Below are 15,028 nucleotides of genomic sequence, written 5' to 3' on the forward strand. Positions count from 1 at the left end.
TGGGCATGTTGAATTTAGTTGACCCTCACATGAAGGGTGCAAGGTCAGGTATGTCCTCCCAGGAGTGACTGATTGCAGAGCAGACTGAGACCTGGCTGCATTCACCCTCAGCCACATGCACCTTCAACCTTTTCCTGTTCCTGCCTACAAAATATGCTGCAAAACAGTTGTTCATAGAAAAAAGGCTTAGTATGTGTACATTGTTTTAAAAGTTTGTGGAACACCCATTTTGAGCTAGCAAAGCAAACCAGAGAAACCAATAGCTCCACTGCCACTGGCAATGGAGCTGCAGTTTCTAGGACCTTGCAGCAGGTTCATTTAAGGTGGAAGGGAGTGTTTCTAATTACCACCCCAAAAAACATGCCTTTAAAATGCACAGTGTCCCTTTTTGTACTTAAAATAATTGGGTCAAATTTAAAAGTCATCACTCAGTGAAAATAGCATTTGATTTTAAATATAAAGTAATATTTTTCTTAAGGTAGGTTAAGTAATCATCTGGTTGTTAGGCTTTTTCATCACTTTTAATTTTCACTTCATTTTAAACACTAATTATAGAGTCTTCCCACCAGATCACTACATAACTTACTAGAACCTTTATTTCCCCTTGTACAGAGAGGTGTCACAGAAAACATGGAGTTCCTGCACCTTTCCCCTTTTCTTCTCACAGCCATCACCTATGTGCCTGTGTGTTCCTACCATGTCCTGCCAAGAGGATGTGCTTAGCCCGTGCCACTGTCACTTCCATGCACAGCTACTCCTGTCTGTCTGCAGGAGCTGGTGCACTGCAGAAAACCTGCCTAAAGATTTGGCCTTTCACTCAGAGTCCATCTGAGGAGAAGACATCTGAGATTTTCCTGTGGAAAGCAGCTACCCACTCCACGGATGAAAAAATGTATCCAGGAAAGCCACACATGTACCCTAAACAGGCAGATTTTACACAGAATTGGTTATAAAGAGCCATACACGGACAGACGGTAAGGACTGACAGAGCAACTAAAAAGATACCGGTGTGGCAACTCTACAGTAAATGCAACCAACTTAATTCTGTAATGCATATTTGAGGTTTTTCCCCAGAATTATTTCTGTTTACAGAGAGCTTCACAAAGTTTGAAAATCTGTATCATTCCTATAGTTTCATTGAAGCGTCCCATACCACCTTGCTTTCCTACCACTTTCCAATAATTGCTTTGAGTATCATCAGATAGCTCCCTTCATTGGTCCATATATAATATTTTTTTACTGTTTCCTAGGTTTATTTTGATCATTGCTGAGAGTTTAGATTAGTCAACTTTAAACAGACAAATTCTTGGCCTATCTTCTGCTTTAGCCTTTAACCCAGAGAAATATGGATTATCTTCATGCCATTTCATATCAGACAAAACATAACATTTCCTCTACTTTAAGCCAATCTGGTAACACCACTCACATCAGTGTTCCATTATGCATATCAACACTAATTCCTATGGTCTTAATCTTTGCTCCTCACAAAAATAAGATTTGCTATCTACTGGAGAAGGGGAAGGCTGCAGAATTGCCAGTGTTTTTACAAGGACTGAGACTCTGCATTCAGTTCTCCAGACCTTTGGGCATATCACTCTGTTTCATACTGCTTCTTTTCTTGCAAAGTCCAGCAAATACTCAGCAGTTTCTTTACAAGGCACCACTATTTCCACTGATTTTTTTCAGATCGTGTACTCGATCAAAGAATATTATCATCACACTATTATTCCTCTCTATAACCTAAATTAAGCAACAGAAAATGGCTCTAAATATACCAGGCTTGGTATCTCTGAGTGTATTTTTTACATTAACTTTAGCTACTGGAATTTGGGCTTCTTGGAAAAGCAGAAAGGATCAGCAGAACAGGAACCCAACAGAGATGGCCATGGTTGGAGGCAGGAATATAAAGGTTGTCATTGGGTTGTTTACTGCAACAGGTAAGCTTTCTTAAAACACTTTTAAAAACTCTTCTTAAAACACATGTATTGCATAGATCTGGGTGACTTTTCTTTCAAAGGAAATGAACTCCTTTAATGTCAGGGTAGACTTTGCCTAAGTGTGACTTTAAAGGAGTATGGTTTCATGAATCATTTTGGGATGGATTCTTGCAAACCTCTTCACACTGAGCAGAACCTAATGTTTATGTAGATTCTCTTAAATTAAAGAGATTCATTTAAGAGTTTAGTTAAGAGTTAAGAGTGACAAAGGAATACAACAAGTTTCATTAAGGAGGACTGTGGTCTTAATCATGAACCAGTTTCTGTTATCTAGCATAACAGAAGAATTTTACTCACAGAAAAGTCCAGTTCTCTGTGAATAAAATGTCACTCATTGTGAGCATTGGTCTCTCTTAAAGAGAGAGTTTCCCTCAACTTCCCTTTTCTCTCCTTGCTGTCTGGCATAATCTGAAACTTATTTCGCTGACCCTGTTTTTTGTAAAGGCAACCCCCAGTGGCATTTGCCTGGTTAAAACACTTAAATCATTGTTGTAGGTTTGTTATCTGACTGCATTGCCTGTTTGCATTTGTTTTCTCTAATGTCTATTTCCTAAGACCCTGTAAGTTATGCTTTCGAGTGAGGGCAATTATACAAAGACATTTCCATTTCCTCTAACAAAAGTCTTCCTCTGAGAAAAAAATGTAATTAAAAATTACTATATTCAAATTGCTTATAAATGTTTAAACACTGAGCTTTTCCATACACACACAGATATCCATTCTTGAAGCTGGAAAATTATTTAGAGATTCTAATACTATTTCCTGTAGTCAGTAGCACATCTCTGTATAGCAGAAAACTGCAAAGAAAATAGAGGTGTAATTAAATATTTGTATGAGAAAAATGTTTACAAGCTCTCAGTGTTCTGCAGGGCTAATTGACAATATGTCTCTCAATTCTGACCTTTTTATCTTCCATGCTTACAGCCACCTGGGTTGGAGGAGCATATATTGCCAGCACAGCAGAAATCGTCTACCTGCCTTCAAAAGGATTACTGTGGGTCCAGGCACCTGTGGGATTTGCCTTGTCCCTTGTTATTGGTAAATAATTAATGTAATTAGGACACATAAGCTTTAAAAATATATCATAAGAGTCTATTAAGATATGTAACAGAATATTAGGCACATTTTAAATGTGATTTTGTTTTTTCAGTCTCCCATATATTGAGAAGAAGCATTTATAATTCTCTCCTCTGAACTGAAACATAAGTCAGGGTAGCTTGGAGCTAATATAGAGTTTTGCCTGCTTTTAGTAATTTATAAGACAAAAATTTTATCTGAGGATTTAGAAGAATGTGTCTATGTGCATATTGATTTTTTCACATGGTCTCTAATTCACAGACTACTGAGAGTATTGGTATCTAATTTTTTCCTTGGAATTTCTGTCTGATGAAATAATAGTATCTAGATTTTCCACTAAAACACATTCCTCTGAGTAGTCTCATCGCAGGATTAATGTGTTGTGCATTCAGTTTATGCCACTTTATAGCTGATCTCAAGCTGATTTTTTTTGTTGGAACTAAGCTAAGTACGCAGTGTTCTATACCTGAGTTGCCATTTGTAACTCTGAGAATTACTGGTCTCATGCTGAGGTTCAGCTCTCTTGCTGACCCAAGTTGCTTTCAGGCCACATTGTGTTATACCATAACTCTCTAGGGACACAGGATGATGAAAGCAAGGACACCTATGCAGACCTTACACAGGAATTTCTAAAAGAACAATACCTTTTATTCTCAAGTCAAAGAAAAAAGTCCAACTGACATGAATATGAATCAGGCTTGGAAATATATTGCCAGCACTGCTTATGTGAGTAATTCTTACTAATGAAACAGAGGAGTGCAGGTCTGATCCTGTAATCTTTGCTCAGGTCAGTAGTGCCCAGACAAGCAGTCCTGTTGGCTTCAGGGTTAGACACAATACGTATTCTTTGGTTTTAATGAGATGGCTGCACATCTGAGGTCCAATATTTAGATGAAGGTGGGTGGGACTCAGCTCAAGTGCAGATTAAAACAATATAGTTCTGGGAAGAGACAATGAAGCCACCAAAATGAAAACTGTAATCAGAAAAGGACCATATATCAACAGGCTGTATCATATGACCGAGGACAAAACTTTGCCTCTTTTTTAGCCAAATATGAGTCTTCAATGCTCCATTCTGTCTACTGACATCTTCCACGGGATGCTTTTCAGAAAACTTTATGTCTCAGATTGATAGGTTTTTGAGGGTGCAGAGGAGATTATACATGGGTATCAACTAAGCTAAATTCCTGTTACAGTCACACAGGCATTTTGTGCTATTTGGGGTGCCACAGGTTCTCTCTGGTCTCCAGTAGCCACTCCAAAAAGATCCAGGTGTGCCAAAAGTGGACAGCCATAAATATCAGCTATAAGCTGACAGGGACTTCTTGAATGGATGAAACACCACATTTAGCAAGTGGATATAAACCATGGTGTCTGGTTGGCTGGATCATTTTCCAGGGTCCATTATATATGAATTCCACATTCACTAGGTGTGTCTGATATGCATATACTATTATATACCATTTTCCTGGAATATAAAACATGCAGAATTCTACCAAAACATCATTACTTTCTGATAGGTGGTTTCTTCTTCGTAAATCCAATGAGAGCAAAGAATTATGTGACCGTGATGGACCCCCTTCAAGAAACTTATGGGAACATGATGGGAGCCTTACTCTTCATTCCATCACTGCTAGGAGAGGTGTTCTGGTTTGCAGCTATCCTGGCATCCCTGGGTAAATACTTGCTTTCCTGTTATATTTGTTAAAGGTCACGTGGACTGACAGAGTGTAATATACATTTGGGAATTGTGGAAAGCTGTGCTTCATGTCTCCTTTTGTGAGAGGAACAAGCATTTCTCACTTCTAGAAAATATGTTTTCAGTTTTAAAACAAATAGTGCTACATATTCATGATATTATAATAGTAAACTCTTCTAATGTGGGTTTGTACCTTCCTCTTGCCTGTAGGAGAGCAGATGTAAGAAGGCAAAGTGCCCTGGCAATGGCCATGCAGCAAGGTGAAGCAGTAAGAGAAGGAAGGAATCATGGGCTCTCTTGAGTTCCCACTGTGCACGCTCTCTGTAGACTGCATTTTTCATACAGTATGTTGTACTGGCACCAGGGAAATAACATATCTTTATTTATCCTGTATTCTGCACATATGAAATCTGTCTTAAAATACTTGACTGTTGTCCTTGTCTGCAGGAGCAACAATGAAGTTCATCTTGGATATTGGAGGCTCTTTGGCCATCACCATCTCAGCATGCACTGTCATACTTTACACTCTGCTGGGAGGCCTCTACTCTGTTGCCTACACTGATGTCATCCAGATGGTTTTCATTACCCTCAGCCTGGCAAGTCCTGTGCATTGCTTTGCTACTGGTTTTCTAACTACAGGGAAAAGTCCTGTTCTTCTTTTCAGCATGTCCAGACCAAAAATAACTTTTTGACCTACAGTTCCTCTTTAGGAGAACAAGTTTCCTGAAAAATGTTACAGTCTCATAAGTCTTTGTACCTTATGCATTTCAGACAGTGCTCACACAAGTTTGCAGAACCTTTCTAGAACCATCTTGAATGGAGAGAGATTTGTCTACAGAAAATACCAATTAACGTGAATTACAGACTCATGTTCTTGATGATGCCATGAACCAGAAACATGTAGATTTAGAGTAAGGAAGAGGGAGAATGGAAGACTCTAGGTCTAGGGTTAATCTTATGTAACTACATCCTACATCTACTTTAACCTAAATATCTGTTCTCCAAGAACAAGGGGAAAAGAGTTAACAGTTTCCATTTCTATCCTAGTGGATCTGTATTCCCTTTGCCCTGGTGAATTCAGCAACAGAAAGTATTTATTACACCGCAACCCGTCAGTCTTACCAAGACCCTTGGATTGGGAAGATAGAAAAACGGCATCTTGGAAGGTGGCTGGATGACTTCTTCTACTTGGTACGGAGTATTTCTTGGACAAATGGTTGGGAGGAGCAATTGTGTGGGGACTTTCTGTCTGGAAAGCTTGTGAGTTCTACCAGCCAGAAGCCCTACATTGCAAGGCCAGTTAACACGGGCTGGAGGTGTAAAATTGTCTCTCAGCACCCCCTGCAGCAACGTAAAGGGACTGGGGAGACCCAGGGCTCAGCTGTGGAACGAAAAGAAGCAGTAGGGACACTCATCCTTTACCCACATGGAGGAACATACCCCTTGGGTAAGACCATCCAGGCAGCCAGTTCCTCTCCTGGCACCTAAATGAGTCATTTCCTGCCTTTTGAGACACTGGTCTTGCAGCCTCAATAGTGTGCTTTTAACATAAATATGTAAAATTCCCTCTATTTGAAAAAAAGTAATAAATTAAAATGGCATGACTGCAGGTCATCAGCAAGCACAGTGTGATTGGCTTCACTGCCCAACACAACTTTTGAGTTACCAATATAGCCAAGACTCCAGGAGATTGTTTTGCACTTACTAAACTGATAATAGGGACGCACAGAAGCTTCTTTGGTGAGGACAGAATCTTCAGATTTTATCTAATTAATATTGTGCACTAAGAAATTGAAAAATTATGTTTTTATTTTTCATTTTAAAAGCAGAATTGCTAAGTTTGGGTAGATTTATTTACAAAAGCTGCATTCCTGAAAAAATTTCCTTTCAGTTCATCTGTGCCTGATTCACAATTCCAAACAACCATTTTTCAGCTTTCTCCATCTGCCAAACCATTAACCTGTTTTCATTAAAATTTCACACCCATCGCAGTGAAAACAAAGGAAAAGGGAATTCTCAAATATCAGAAATATTTTCCTCAAGAGTTAGAGCTGGGCAGTATTTATGCACTTGAAATGAGAATTTGATAACACTAAAGATTAGCAGCAGCCTGGTGGGTACCACTGGTAACCAATGAATGTTTCAGGTGCTTGGAAGCATCCCGTGGCAGACTTACTTCCAAAGAGTGCTCTCTGCTGCCTCGACAGGACAGGCAAGGCTCATCTCCTACCTCTCTGGGCTCGGCTGCTTTGCAATGGCCATCCCCTCCGTGCTCATTGGGGCAGTCGCAGCATCAACAGGTAAAATGAGTCGTTTCTCTCTGAGTACTCAGTGTGGTTTTGGCAAGGGTGATTAAAATGGGATCCAAAGAAGTCCTTTTAGAGACTTGAAATTACCCCATCCCATGGTCCTCGACACCAAGATAGGTGATCCATACCAGAAAACGTGGAGCCCTCTGAGGTACACTGCACAACTACTTACAGACATTTAACCAGCCCCAAGACCTTTTTAAAGCTATTTACTTATGATGAAATTATTTTCCCCAGACTTTGTGTTGAGGAAGGATGAAGTCAGACTCTCTAAAACCTTGTATAACCTTATTTTAGAAGAAACTTTATGCATCCTTCTGTTCATGCCTCAGACATGTAAGACCCAGCACTTTACTACAGATTGTTAATAAGGTTCTTGCTTGAAGGAATCAAGAAGTTCAGTCCTATAAACTCACAGTCCCCATGCAGGGAATCAGTCTTGTGTTGGCAGTGAGCAAGGGCAAAAGTGCAGCCAGATCATTGAACATTTAAGGAAATCAGCTGAAGTTATGACTTCATCTTATTCCCTTCTCCTCATGAGCAGTGTCTAGAGGTTGACCTTTAATTGAGACAATTCTGGAATCACACAAAGCACGCCTATTTCTATAGATGCTTCTGAAGAAAAGGGGAATTTTTTGATCTAGTGAGAGCTGCAGCATGCTAAGAGGAATCACAAAAGTTCACAAAAGAACCAAAAAAAAATCTATCTAAGTCCTAAAATACTGAGTGGATCTCAGGTCTTAGCCTTTCTGTGACTGGCCCCTGTGAAAAGGCAATTTCAAAGCCAGCAGAAATGTCCATGAAGGATTTGTTGTGACATTTCCTCATTTTGTTTTAAAGACTGGAACCAGACAAGCTACGGTCTTCCAAGTCCATTCGAGAGAGGGGAGTCAGCGATGATACTACCACTTGTTTTACAACATCTCTGCCCAGCATATATCTCCATTATTGGTTTGGGAGCCATTGCTGCTGCTTCGATGTCTTCTGCAGATTCAGCTCTTCTCTCCACTGGCTCCATGTTCGCTCACAATATCTACAGGAAAATCCTGAGGAAAAAGGTACCAGTAGCTTTGGTGTCAGGAAAAGACAGTCTTTTTTCACAATTATTTCTAAACCAGTCTGTGACTGGAGGTGTGTGTCCTTCAGCTGCTGAACTGATTTCTGGAGATAGAGCTCCAAGCATAAGCCAGGGATGTTCATATCCTTGGTAAGGGTACCAATACCCATACTGGTGTGCTTTGCTCATTCTAGCATGACTAGTATAAAATTTGGACTAAGGTATTAATGGAAACAGCATAAAACCATCACCCTTAAAATCAGAGGGCCCCTCCTGAGGTGGCAGCCTTGCCTGGCTGCTGTTGGCAAGTGGTGCCTGAAAGCATCAAGGGCTTGGGGAGAACCAGCCCAGGCCAGGGCAGTGCTGGCCATCCTGCCAGAAAACACTGTGTCTCTAATGCTGCAATCTCTGCTTTACAGGCTTCAGAGACAGAGGTGCTGTGGGCCATGAGGACCTCCATGTTGGTGTTTGGGGCTGGGGCAGCTGGCCTGGCTTCTTACTCCAGCTCTATCTATGACCTCTGGTTCCTCAGCGGGGAGCTGGTGTACGCCCTCCTCTTCCCCCAGTTCTGCTGTGCCCTCTTTGCACCCAGCACAAACACCTATGGATCAGCTGCTGGCTTTTTGGTTGGGCTCCTGCTGAGGCTACTGGCAGGGGAGCCTGCCCTGAGCATCCCCCCTGTCATCCACTACCCAGCCTGCTCCCTGGTGAACGGGACCTACAGCCAACTCTTCCCCTTTAAAACATTCACCGTGCTTCTCACCTCGGGCACAATCCTTGCTGTTTCACACCTGGCCAAGTTTTTGTTTCAGAGAAACCTCCTCCCTCGCAGCTGGGATGTTTGCAATGTCATGAGGGGAACTGCCATCCTCATCCCCTTGCAGCAGGTGGAGAAACAGGACCGTTTGCCAACCACTGCTCTAGAAGAGAACCATGATTAAATGTGGGGCTTCATTTGAAAGGCCACGGTGTGTTCAGCAGTTAGAGTGTGGCACAGAGAGCATCACTCTTTGCTTTCTTCACTAATGATTTATTTAAAGTCCTCACTGAGAAATAAAGAGGCATTCTGTTCATCCAAGAATATGTGAGTTTGAAGTCAGCAGTGATTAAAGTCACATGGTTATGGAGCATGATCTTGTGGTGGTGACCATGGGACACTTCGGGCCCCAGCAATGCTTGCTTCGAGATGCCCCTGGCATTCCACCTGAAAGCAAAGCTATAATCCTGCTCCAACACTTAGGGTGTTCCCAAGTCACATATTTTTCTCACCACAAATTAATGTCTGATAGATTGGGTATTCTTGATTAAAAAAAAAAAAAAAAAAAAAAAAAAAGGTGAGCAGACCTGTTCCATTACACAGCACGGGGTTTAGCATAATCATCCCTGGGGTCACACATCAAACTTCTGAAAACACAAATTACTGAAAGCAGTGCAACTGACACAGCAGTGCAGCAGTAATATCAGTTCTGCACCATTCCTTGTATGCTTAACAAAGCTTTCCTTCATACTGCAAAAGCTTTTTGCACGTCTCTCCCCACTGCAGTATCTGCCACTGGATCTGTCAGCTGGGGAATGTGTGAGACATCCCCTCTATACAACCTAGTAGGGCAGCAACAGGTAAACAAGATAAAGCAACAGCCCTTAACTATTCACTAAGATTAACATAACTACTATTTACAAAAATGTAACCAGGTAGAAAAACAGAGGTGCCAGACAGACTTATTGGATGAATTTTGTCTAAAACCTGTTAAATCACTTGTGTCAAGATTTTACCCTGGCACAGCAACAAGATGGTGTGTAACACAGAAAAACTGTGTTAGGACTCAGAGGACTGTGATGACAGAAAGGTGCTGGAAACCGATCCTAAACTTTCCTGAAGGGACATAAAATCCTAAAATCCTGAAGGCAAGATCCCAAAAGATTCAAGCCACAGATGAGTGCAGAAAAGCTCCCAATACCTTGTTTGCATAAATTCTTAATGGCTTGGAAGACAAGAAACCCAGATAAATAGTGAGTTTGGACTCTAGCCTGAAGTCTGATGGACTGAGAATATCCCTCAGTGAGATGGATCATTAATATGAGAGCTGAATTAAAGATTCAGGAAGATTCTATAGTAATGGCTCACAAATGGCTGTCATTTTATACTTTCCTCAGCAGCTGTGTAGTATCTTACTGGGGGTCATTTGCAATCCACGCACCAGAGCCAGCAGGAACCACACTCACAGTACCTTCCCAAAGTGGTTGTGGGAGCTGCTGTGAGTGGAAACACCTGGCACTGTTGAAAGGAAGATATTTACTAAACCAAAATAACCATAAACCATATAACCAAAATATCCTGAAGCAGAATAACCCTCACAGCCAGTGAGCTGCTGAGGTGAAAACAAGGTGCTGCTCTATGATTTATTTCCAGCATGTGTGTGTGCACAAGGTGAGAAGTTCCACTTGAGCTACTGCATTACTTCAGCAAGTTCAGCAAGGAGCCATGAGACTCTGAATTGTACCAAGGCAACTGTTTTCACTCAGGAGGAGGACTCTGCTCTCTGTGGGGGATCATTCATATCTTTTAAAATATCCATCCTCAGCAAGGTGGAGATTCTGCTCCTCATCACATAACCTTATGTTTTGTACTAGTGTTAGTGAACACCTGGGCACACTAACCTTCCAATGCACAGCAGTCCTGTTGATATACTTTGTTAAACCAAGCCTAGAAATTCTCTCCTGTGTGTCTAGAGACTGCCATGAAATATTAATTATAATGTGTCTAGAAAAGGGAAAAAAAACCAACCTGGTTTAAAAATCAAGAGTTTTGCCACTGACTATGGCCCTAGGCAGTCACCCACAGGAGTCTTTCACACAGCAGTGATTTGAGTGGGAGCCTGTGAGGTTGTGTTTAGGCAAGGGAGGCACCAAAGCTATCATTACCTCCGCGCCAGGAGAACAGGGTTCTTGTTAAATCACAGTTGCTGGATGCTGATTCAAGCATACTCCCCTGAGAGATTTAGGGGTGACCTAGTTTGGGGACCTGTCCATCCCCCTGTGTGGTGCAGATCAAAGCTGACATGCTGCATTTGAACCAGGGCACAGACCTGATGCATGACCCAGATAAGAGTGAAACCGCAATGTCCTCATGCTAAGATCATCACCCTGTTTCCTGACCATAGCACCAAAGAATGTAAAGGGCTTGGAAGAGACCTTAAAGATCATTTTGTTCCAAGCCCCCTGCCATGGGCAGGGATGCTGCTTACTAGTGACCTGACCTTGAGCACTTCCAGAGATTGGGTATCCACAACTTCCCTGGGCAATCTGTTCCTGTACCTCACCAATCTTTGAGTAAAGAATTTATTATCTAATCTAAAAATATTCTCTTTCTTTTGAAAAATACTGTCCCTTGTCCTATCACTATCTGCTCATACAAAAAGTCCCTTTCCCTCCTTTTTATAAGCCCCACTTAAGGTATTTGAAGGCTGCAATGAAGACTGCATGAAGTCTTCTCTCCAGGCTGAGAGGAGAAGAGGCTCTCCAAATCTCTCAGACTGTTTCCTAAGAGAGGTGCTCCATCCCTCTGATCATTGTGGCTTCCTCTGGACCCACTCTCAGCACATCTTTCCTGCGCTGGGACCCCAGAGCTGTACACAGCACTGCAGGTGGGGTCTCACCTGAGCAGAGCAGCGAGGCAGAATCCCTTCCCTCACCCTACAGACCATGCTGCTTTGGATGCAGCCCAGGATCCATCCCACAGAGCAGCTCTGACAGGCAAATGTCTACATCTCAAGATACCTGTTCACGCCACTGTTGTGCTCAACTTCTGCTTCTACCCTGCAGAGACCCAAAGCTTGATATTGAAGCCTTTCTGTGCTAACAGGCTTGGCATGGCAGGTGTCCTGGGGTGACTTTATGATGCTAAATTGTATCCTCATTTGTCTGTTTAGCCCAGAAATAAGTTTTGCACTCTTAAAAGTAGATCTGAGAGTGAAGGGGGGGAGGAGGAGAAGCAGTAGAACCTCTGAGGCAGCTGTATTCAAAAACATAGAGATAAGAGCTTTCCTTCTCACAGACTGTGTTGTCTGCAGCACAGACAGGCAGAGGGAGAGAGCTGTCCTTTGCATGTTGTTTAGTTTTTTCAGCTAGCTGAGGCAGAGAAGTTCCCTGGACTGTGGTTTTTCTTTTCCTGGAACTGATTGGCCATGCTCTGGATTGAAAACCCAGAAGAGCATCAGGAACTCACACCTGTGACCCACCAGGGCCCAGGACGCGGCATTTTCCAGCGCTGGAGGGACTGGTAAGAGACTGAGCGAGCTGAGCTACACCCCACGACAAGGACTTTCTGAATTTGCCATCTCTTCAGAACAGTGAGAGGTTTTATTGTTTAATATTATTCATTTTTCATGCTTGTGAATACTTTGCTTCTTAAATAAACAGGGTTTTTTTCACCTTTCTCCAAGGAAATCTTTTCCTGAACCAGTAGAGAGCTGCTTGAATCTGCTTTCAGCAAAGGACCCCTTTGGAAGTTTCCTCCCAAATTTGCCCTAAGCCAGGACAGAAGGCAACAGATCCACAACTTCCTGAGAGAGCAGTGAAAGACACTGCTGAAGAGTGTCACCACCGCCACCATGCTACCACCCAGCATCACCACAGAAACTCACAGAGACTTCAAATACGAGAGTCTTTGCTGTCAGGGGTATCTGGCATACTCAGCCATACTTGGCCCTTGCAAAGCTTCCCTAAATTTCATACCACTAACAGCGCTCTGCTTTGTGTGAAGCGAGGAAAATGACAAAGACACAATTACTGTAACTCTCATGAATGTTTACCATTTTCCATCCTTGTATGACTCTCTCCTCCGAACATCCCCCAGCAAGCTTAAAAAGAAAACATTCATCAAGGTCAGACAAAGTTTTGGAAGCAATTAGCTGCAAGTAAAATAAATATAAAAGTATTTCTGTCCTATATTTAATGCCCAAACGCCTAGTTGTTCCAGTCCAGCAGACACAAGGTCCTTGAGGTGTTGCTAGTGTGGGGGATAATGACCCAGCTCACATGGAGCCATTCTGTTCATGGGTTACAGCCTCCAGTTCAGTACTCCTTTATTTTTCTTTCCACCCTTTATAAAAAATTCAGTTGGGCACTGCAGGGCCCCAGTTTACCTCTCCACATGTGGATTTACCTCCTTTGACCCTTAGAAGTGTCTGTGACAATGACTCTATACGGTTTCAGTTTTCATTAACTTTTCTCAGCCTAGACAGCTGCTACATGAAGCAGCAAACACCAGCATCCATCAGTAGTCTGTTGTTGCCTGGGCTGGTGGAAGCCACTGAGCCACTGAGATACCCTGAGGCATTGTCTTGCCTTTCTTTGACATTTTTACAGTTCATCTTTGGAGCATCTGAGATGGTGTCAGACTGAAATTTGATTAAGAAAGAAGAACCATAAAAAATAATGCCATGTGCATTAGGTAGATTAACAACTGGCAGGTTTGAAATGTAATTACAAGTAGGAAATTACCATCAAGTATCAGAACCTCTAGTGAGGGTGATTCTTGGCATTGCACTATGGAACTGCACTTACCCGTGACTGGGTGGGCAATGAGGAGCACTCCACATTGGTCAAATATGCTGCAGGTCAGTGCTTGCTATGGACAATCTAATGCAGGTGTCTACAGACAGATCAAGTGTATCACAGCCTAAAAACAGCTGTTGGCTGCTGTCCTCAAAGTACGGTATGAGTGATGGTATGCACTGCAATATCGGGATTTAGGCGAGATCAATCTTACCCAGAGCATGCTCTTGCAATTTCATCTCTTTGGTTTTAATTTCTTCACAGGCAGGGTTTATGACAACATCTAGTGTCCAGAAGTTAAAACCAGACAAATTAAGACTCAAATGAGGCTCAGCATTTAAAATGTAAAGTCCATACATAGAGCAAGTTGGTGAGGGCTGAGGTAGATTTGCTGTCACTGAAAATGCTACAGTAAAAGTGGAAACCTTTCTCAAAGTTATCCCTCTGTTTTAAGAGGACTCCATTCAGTGTAGCCCTAGGGTACCTGATGTCCAGCCCAGAGTTCAGACTGAAAAATCCCACGTTGTTTGTTCCTCACTTCTCCCAGCCCTGCTGGAGATAAGCAATCAGGCACCACTGAGGTAACCACTGCCACTTCTAGCTTAATGCTGACATTGCTCAGAGCCCTGTCTGCCACCCTTGAACTCCAACAATAAGAAGTCAAGAACACAGTGTGATTTGGATTTCTAAATCTAAACTGGGTCCTCCATCAGCACCCCAAGCAATCTGTTCAAAGATGAGGGAAGAAAGTCTTTCTCTAAGTGATGGTGCTGCATGACCTCTTCCAGCAGCCACCTATCCATCCTGCACCAAAAAATCAAGTTTCCATCTCTGGTGTGTTGGGAGCAGTTCCTAAATCCTCCACACACATAGGCTGAGATGGGGCCAAAGCTGTAATTGGTGTTGTGACATCCCTGTGTGGTGCTCCAAGGGGAAATCACCCACTGTGCCTGTGCAAGGGTCTGAGTCGTGACTGCCCTGAGTTACCTGTACTTGCTTCCACGGGAGACACCATAATTACACCATCATTGCTCAATCACAGTCATTATTTGAAAGGCCACATGCCTGACATGCTTCAGCAGCTCTTCTGCAGGGCCAGACAGGCTCAAGTCAATTCACTTCAGTGCTCTGTATTCCCAGCTGCCTTGCATGTACTGTGTCCAGGCACGGGAACCAGCACAGACAAGGCTACCTGCAGCGAGGATCATCGAGTCTGGCTCTCTAGAGAGTCCCTGTGGCAGCCCCTGCTCACTGCTTCAGCAAACCCATAGCGAGCCTAACCAATGGTAGAAGAAAAGAGCTCTGGTTTGGGCAGCTCAGATGCCATGAGGAC

At 42.6% G+C, this 15,028-nt stretch overlaps 1 protein-coding gene and 1 long non-coding RNA gene across 2 annotated transcripts; one reads left to right on the plus strand and one right to left on the minus strand.

The window, feature by feature from the left end:
* Positions 1 to 1,499: 1,499 nt before the first annotated feature.
* LOC111924604 (high-affinity choline transporter 1-like) lies at positions 1,500 to 9,217 on the plus strand. Its single transcript, XM_023920835.2, has 8 exons — positions 1,500 to 1,937; positions 2,922 to 3,035; positions 4,595 to 4,750; positions 5,221 to 5,369; positions 5,821 to 5,964; positions 6,920 to 7,073; positions 7,923 to 8,140; positions 8,559 to 9,217. Exons 1-8 carry the CDS (start codon positions 1,760 to 1,762, stop codon positions 9,078 to 9,080), a joined length of 1,635 nt encoding a protein of 544 aa, XP_023776603.2. The 5' UTR covers positions 1,500 to 1,759; the 3' UTR covers positions 9,081 to 9,217.
* On the minus strand, positions 3,701 to 13,020 carry LOC147654272 (uncharacterized). Its single transcript, XR_015284831.1, has 3 exons — positions 12,951 to 13,020; positions 8,903 to 9,059; positions 3,701 to 8,128 (listed from the first exon to the last, which is right to left on the minus strand). It is a non-coding gene; the product is annotated as an uncharacterized LOC147654272 (long non-coding RNA).
* Positions 13,021 to 15,028: the final 2,008 nt, after the last annotated feature.

The sequence above is a fragment of the Cyanistes caeruleus genome, chromosome 3, assembly GCF_971803275.1.
Source record: "Cyanistes caeruleus chromosome 3, bCyaCae1.hap1.1, whole genome shotgun sequence".
Taxonomy (NCBI): domain Eukaryota; kingdom Metazoa; phylum Chordata; class Aves; order Passeriformes; family Paridae; genus Cyanistes; species Cyanistes caeruleus.

Bases quoted from the DNA above. Each gene is read 5' to 3' on its own strand.
- LOC111924604 (XM_023920835.2), top strand. From the start codon at position 1,760: ATGGCTCTAAATATACCAGGCTTGGTATCTCTGAGTGTATTTTTTACA. The intron at 3,036-4,594 runs GTAAATAATTAA...ACTTTCTGATAG, and splicing joins TGCCTTGTCCCTTGTTATTG to GTGGTTTCTTCTTCGTAAAT. The intron at 5,370-5,820 runs GCAAGTCCTGTG...TTTCTATCCTAG, and splicing joins TTTTCATTACCCTCAGCCTG to TGGATCTGTATTCCCTTTGC.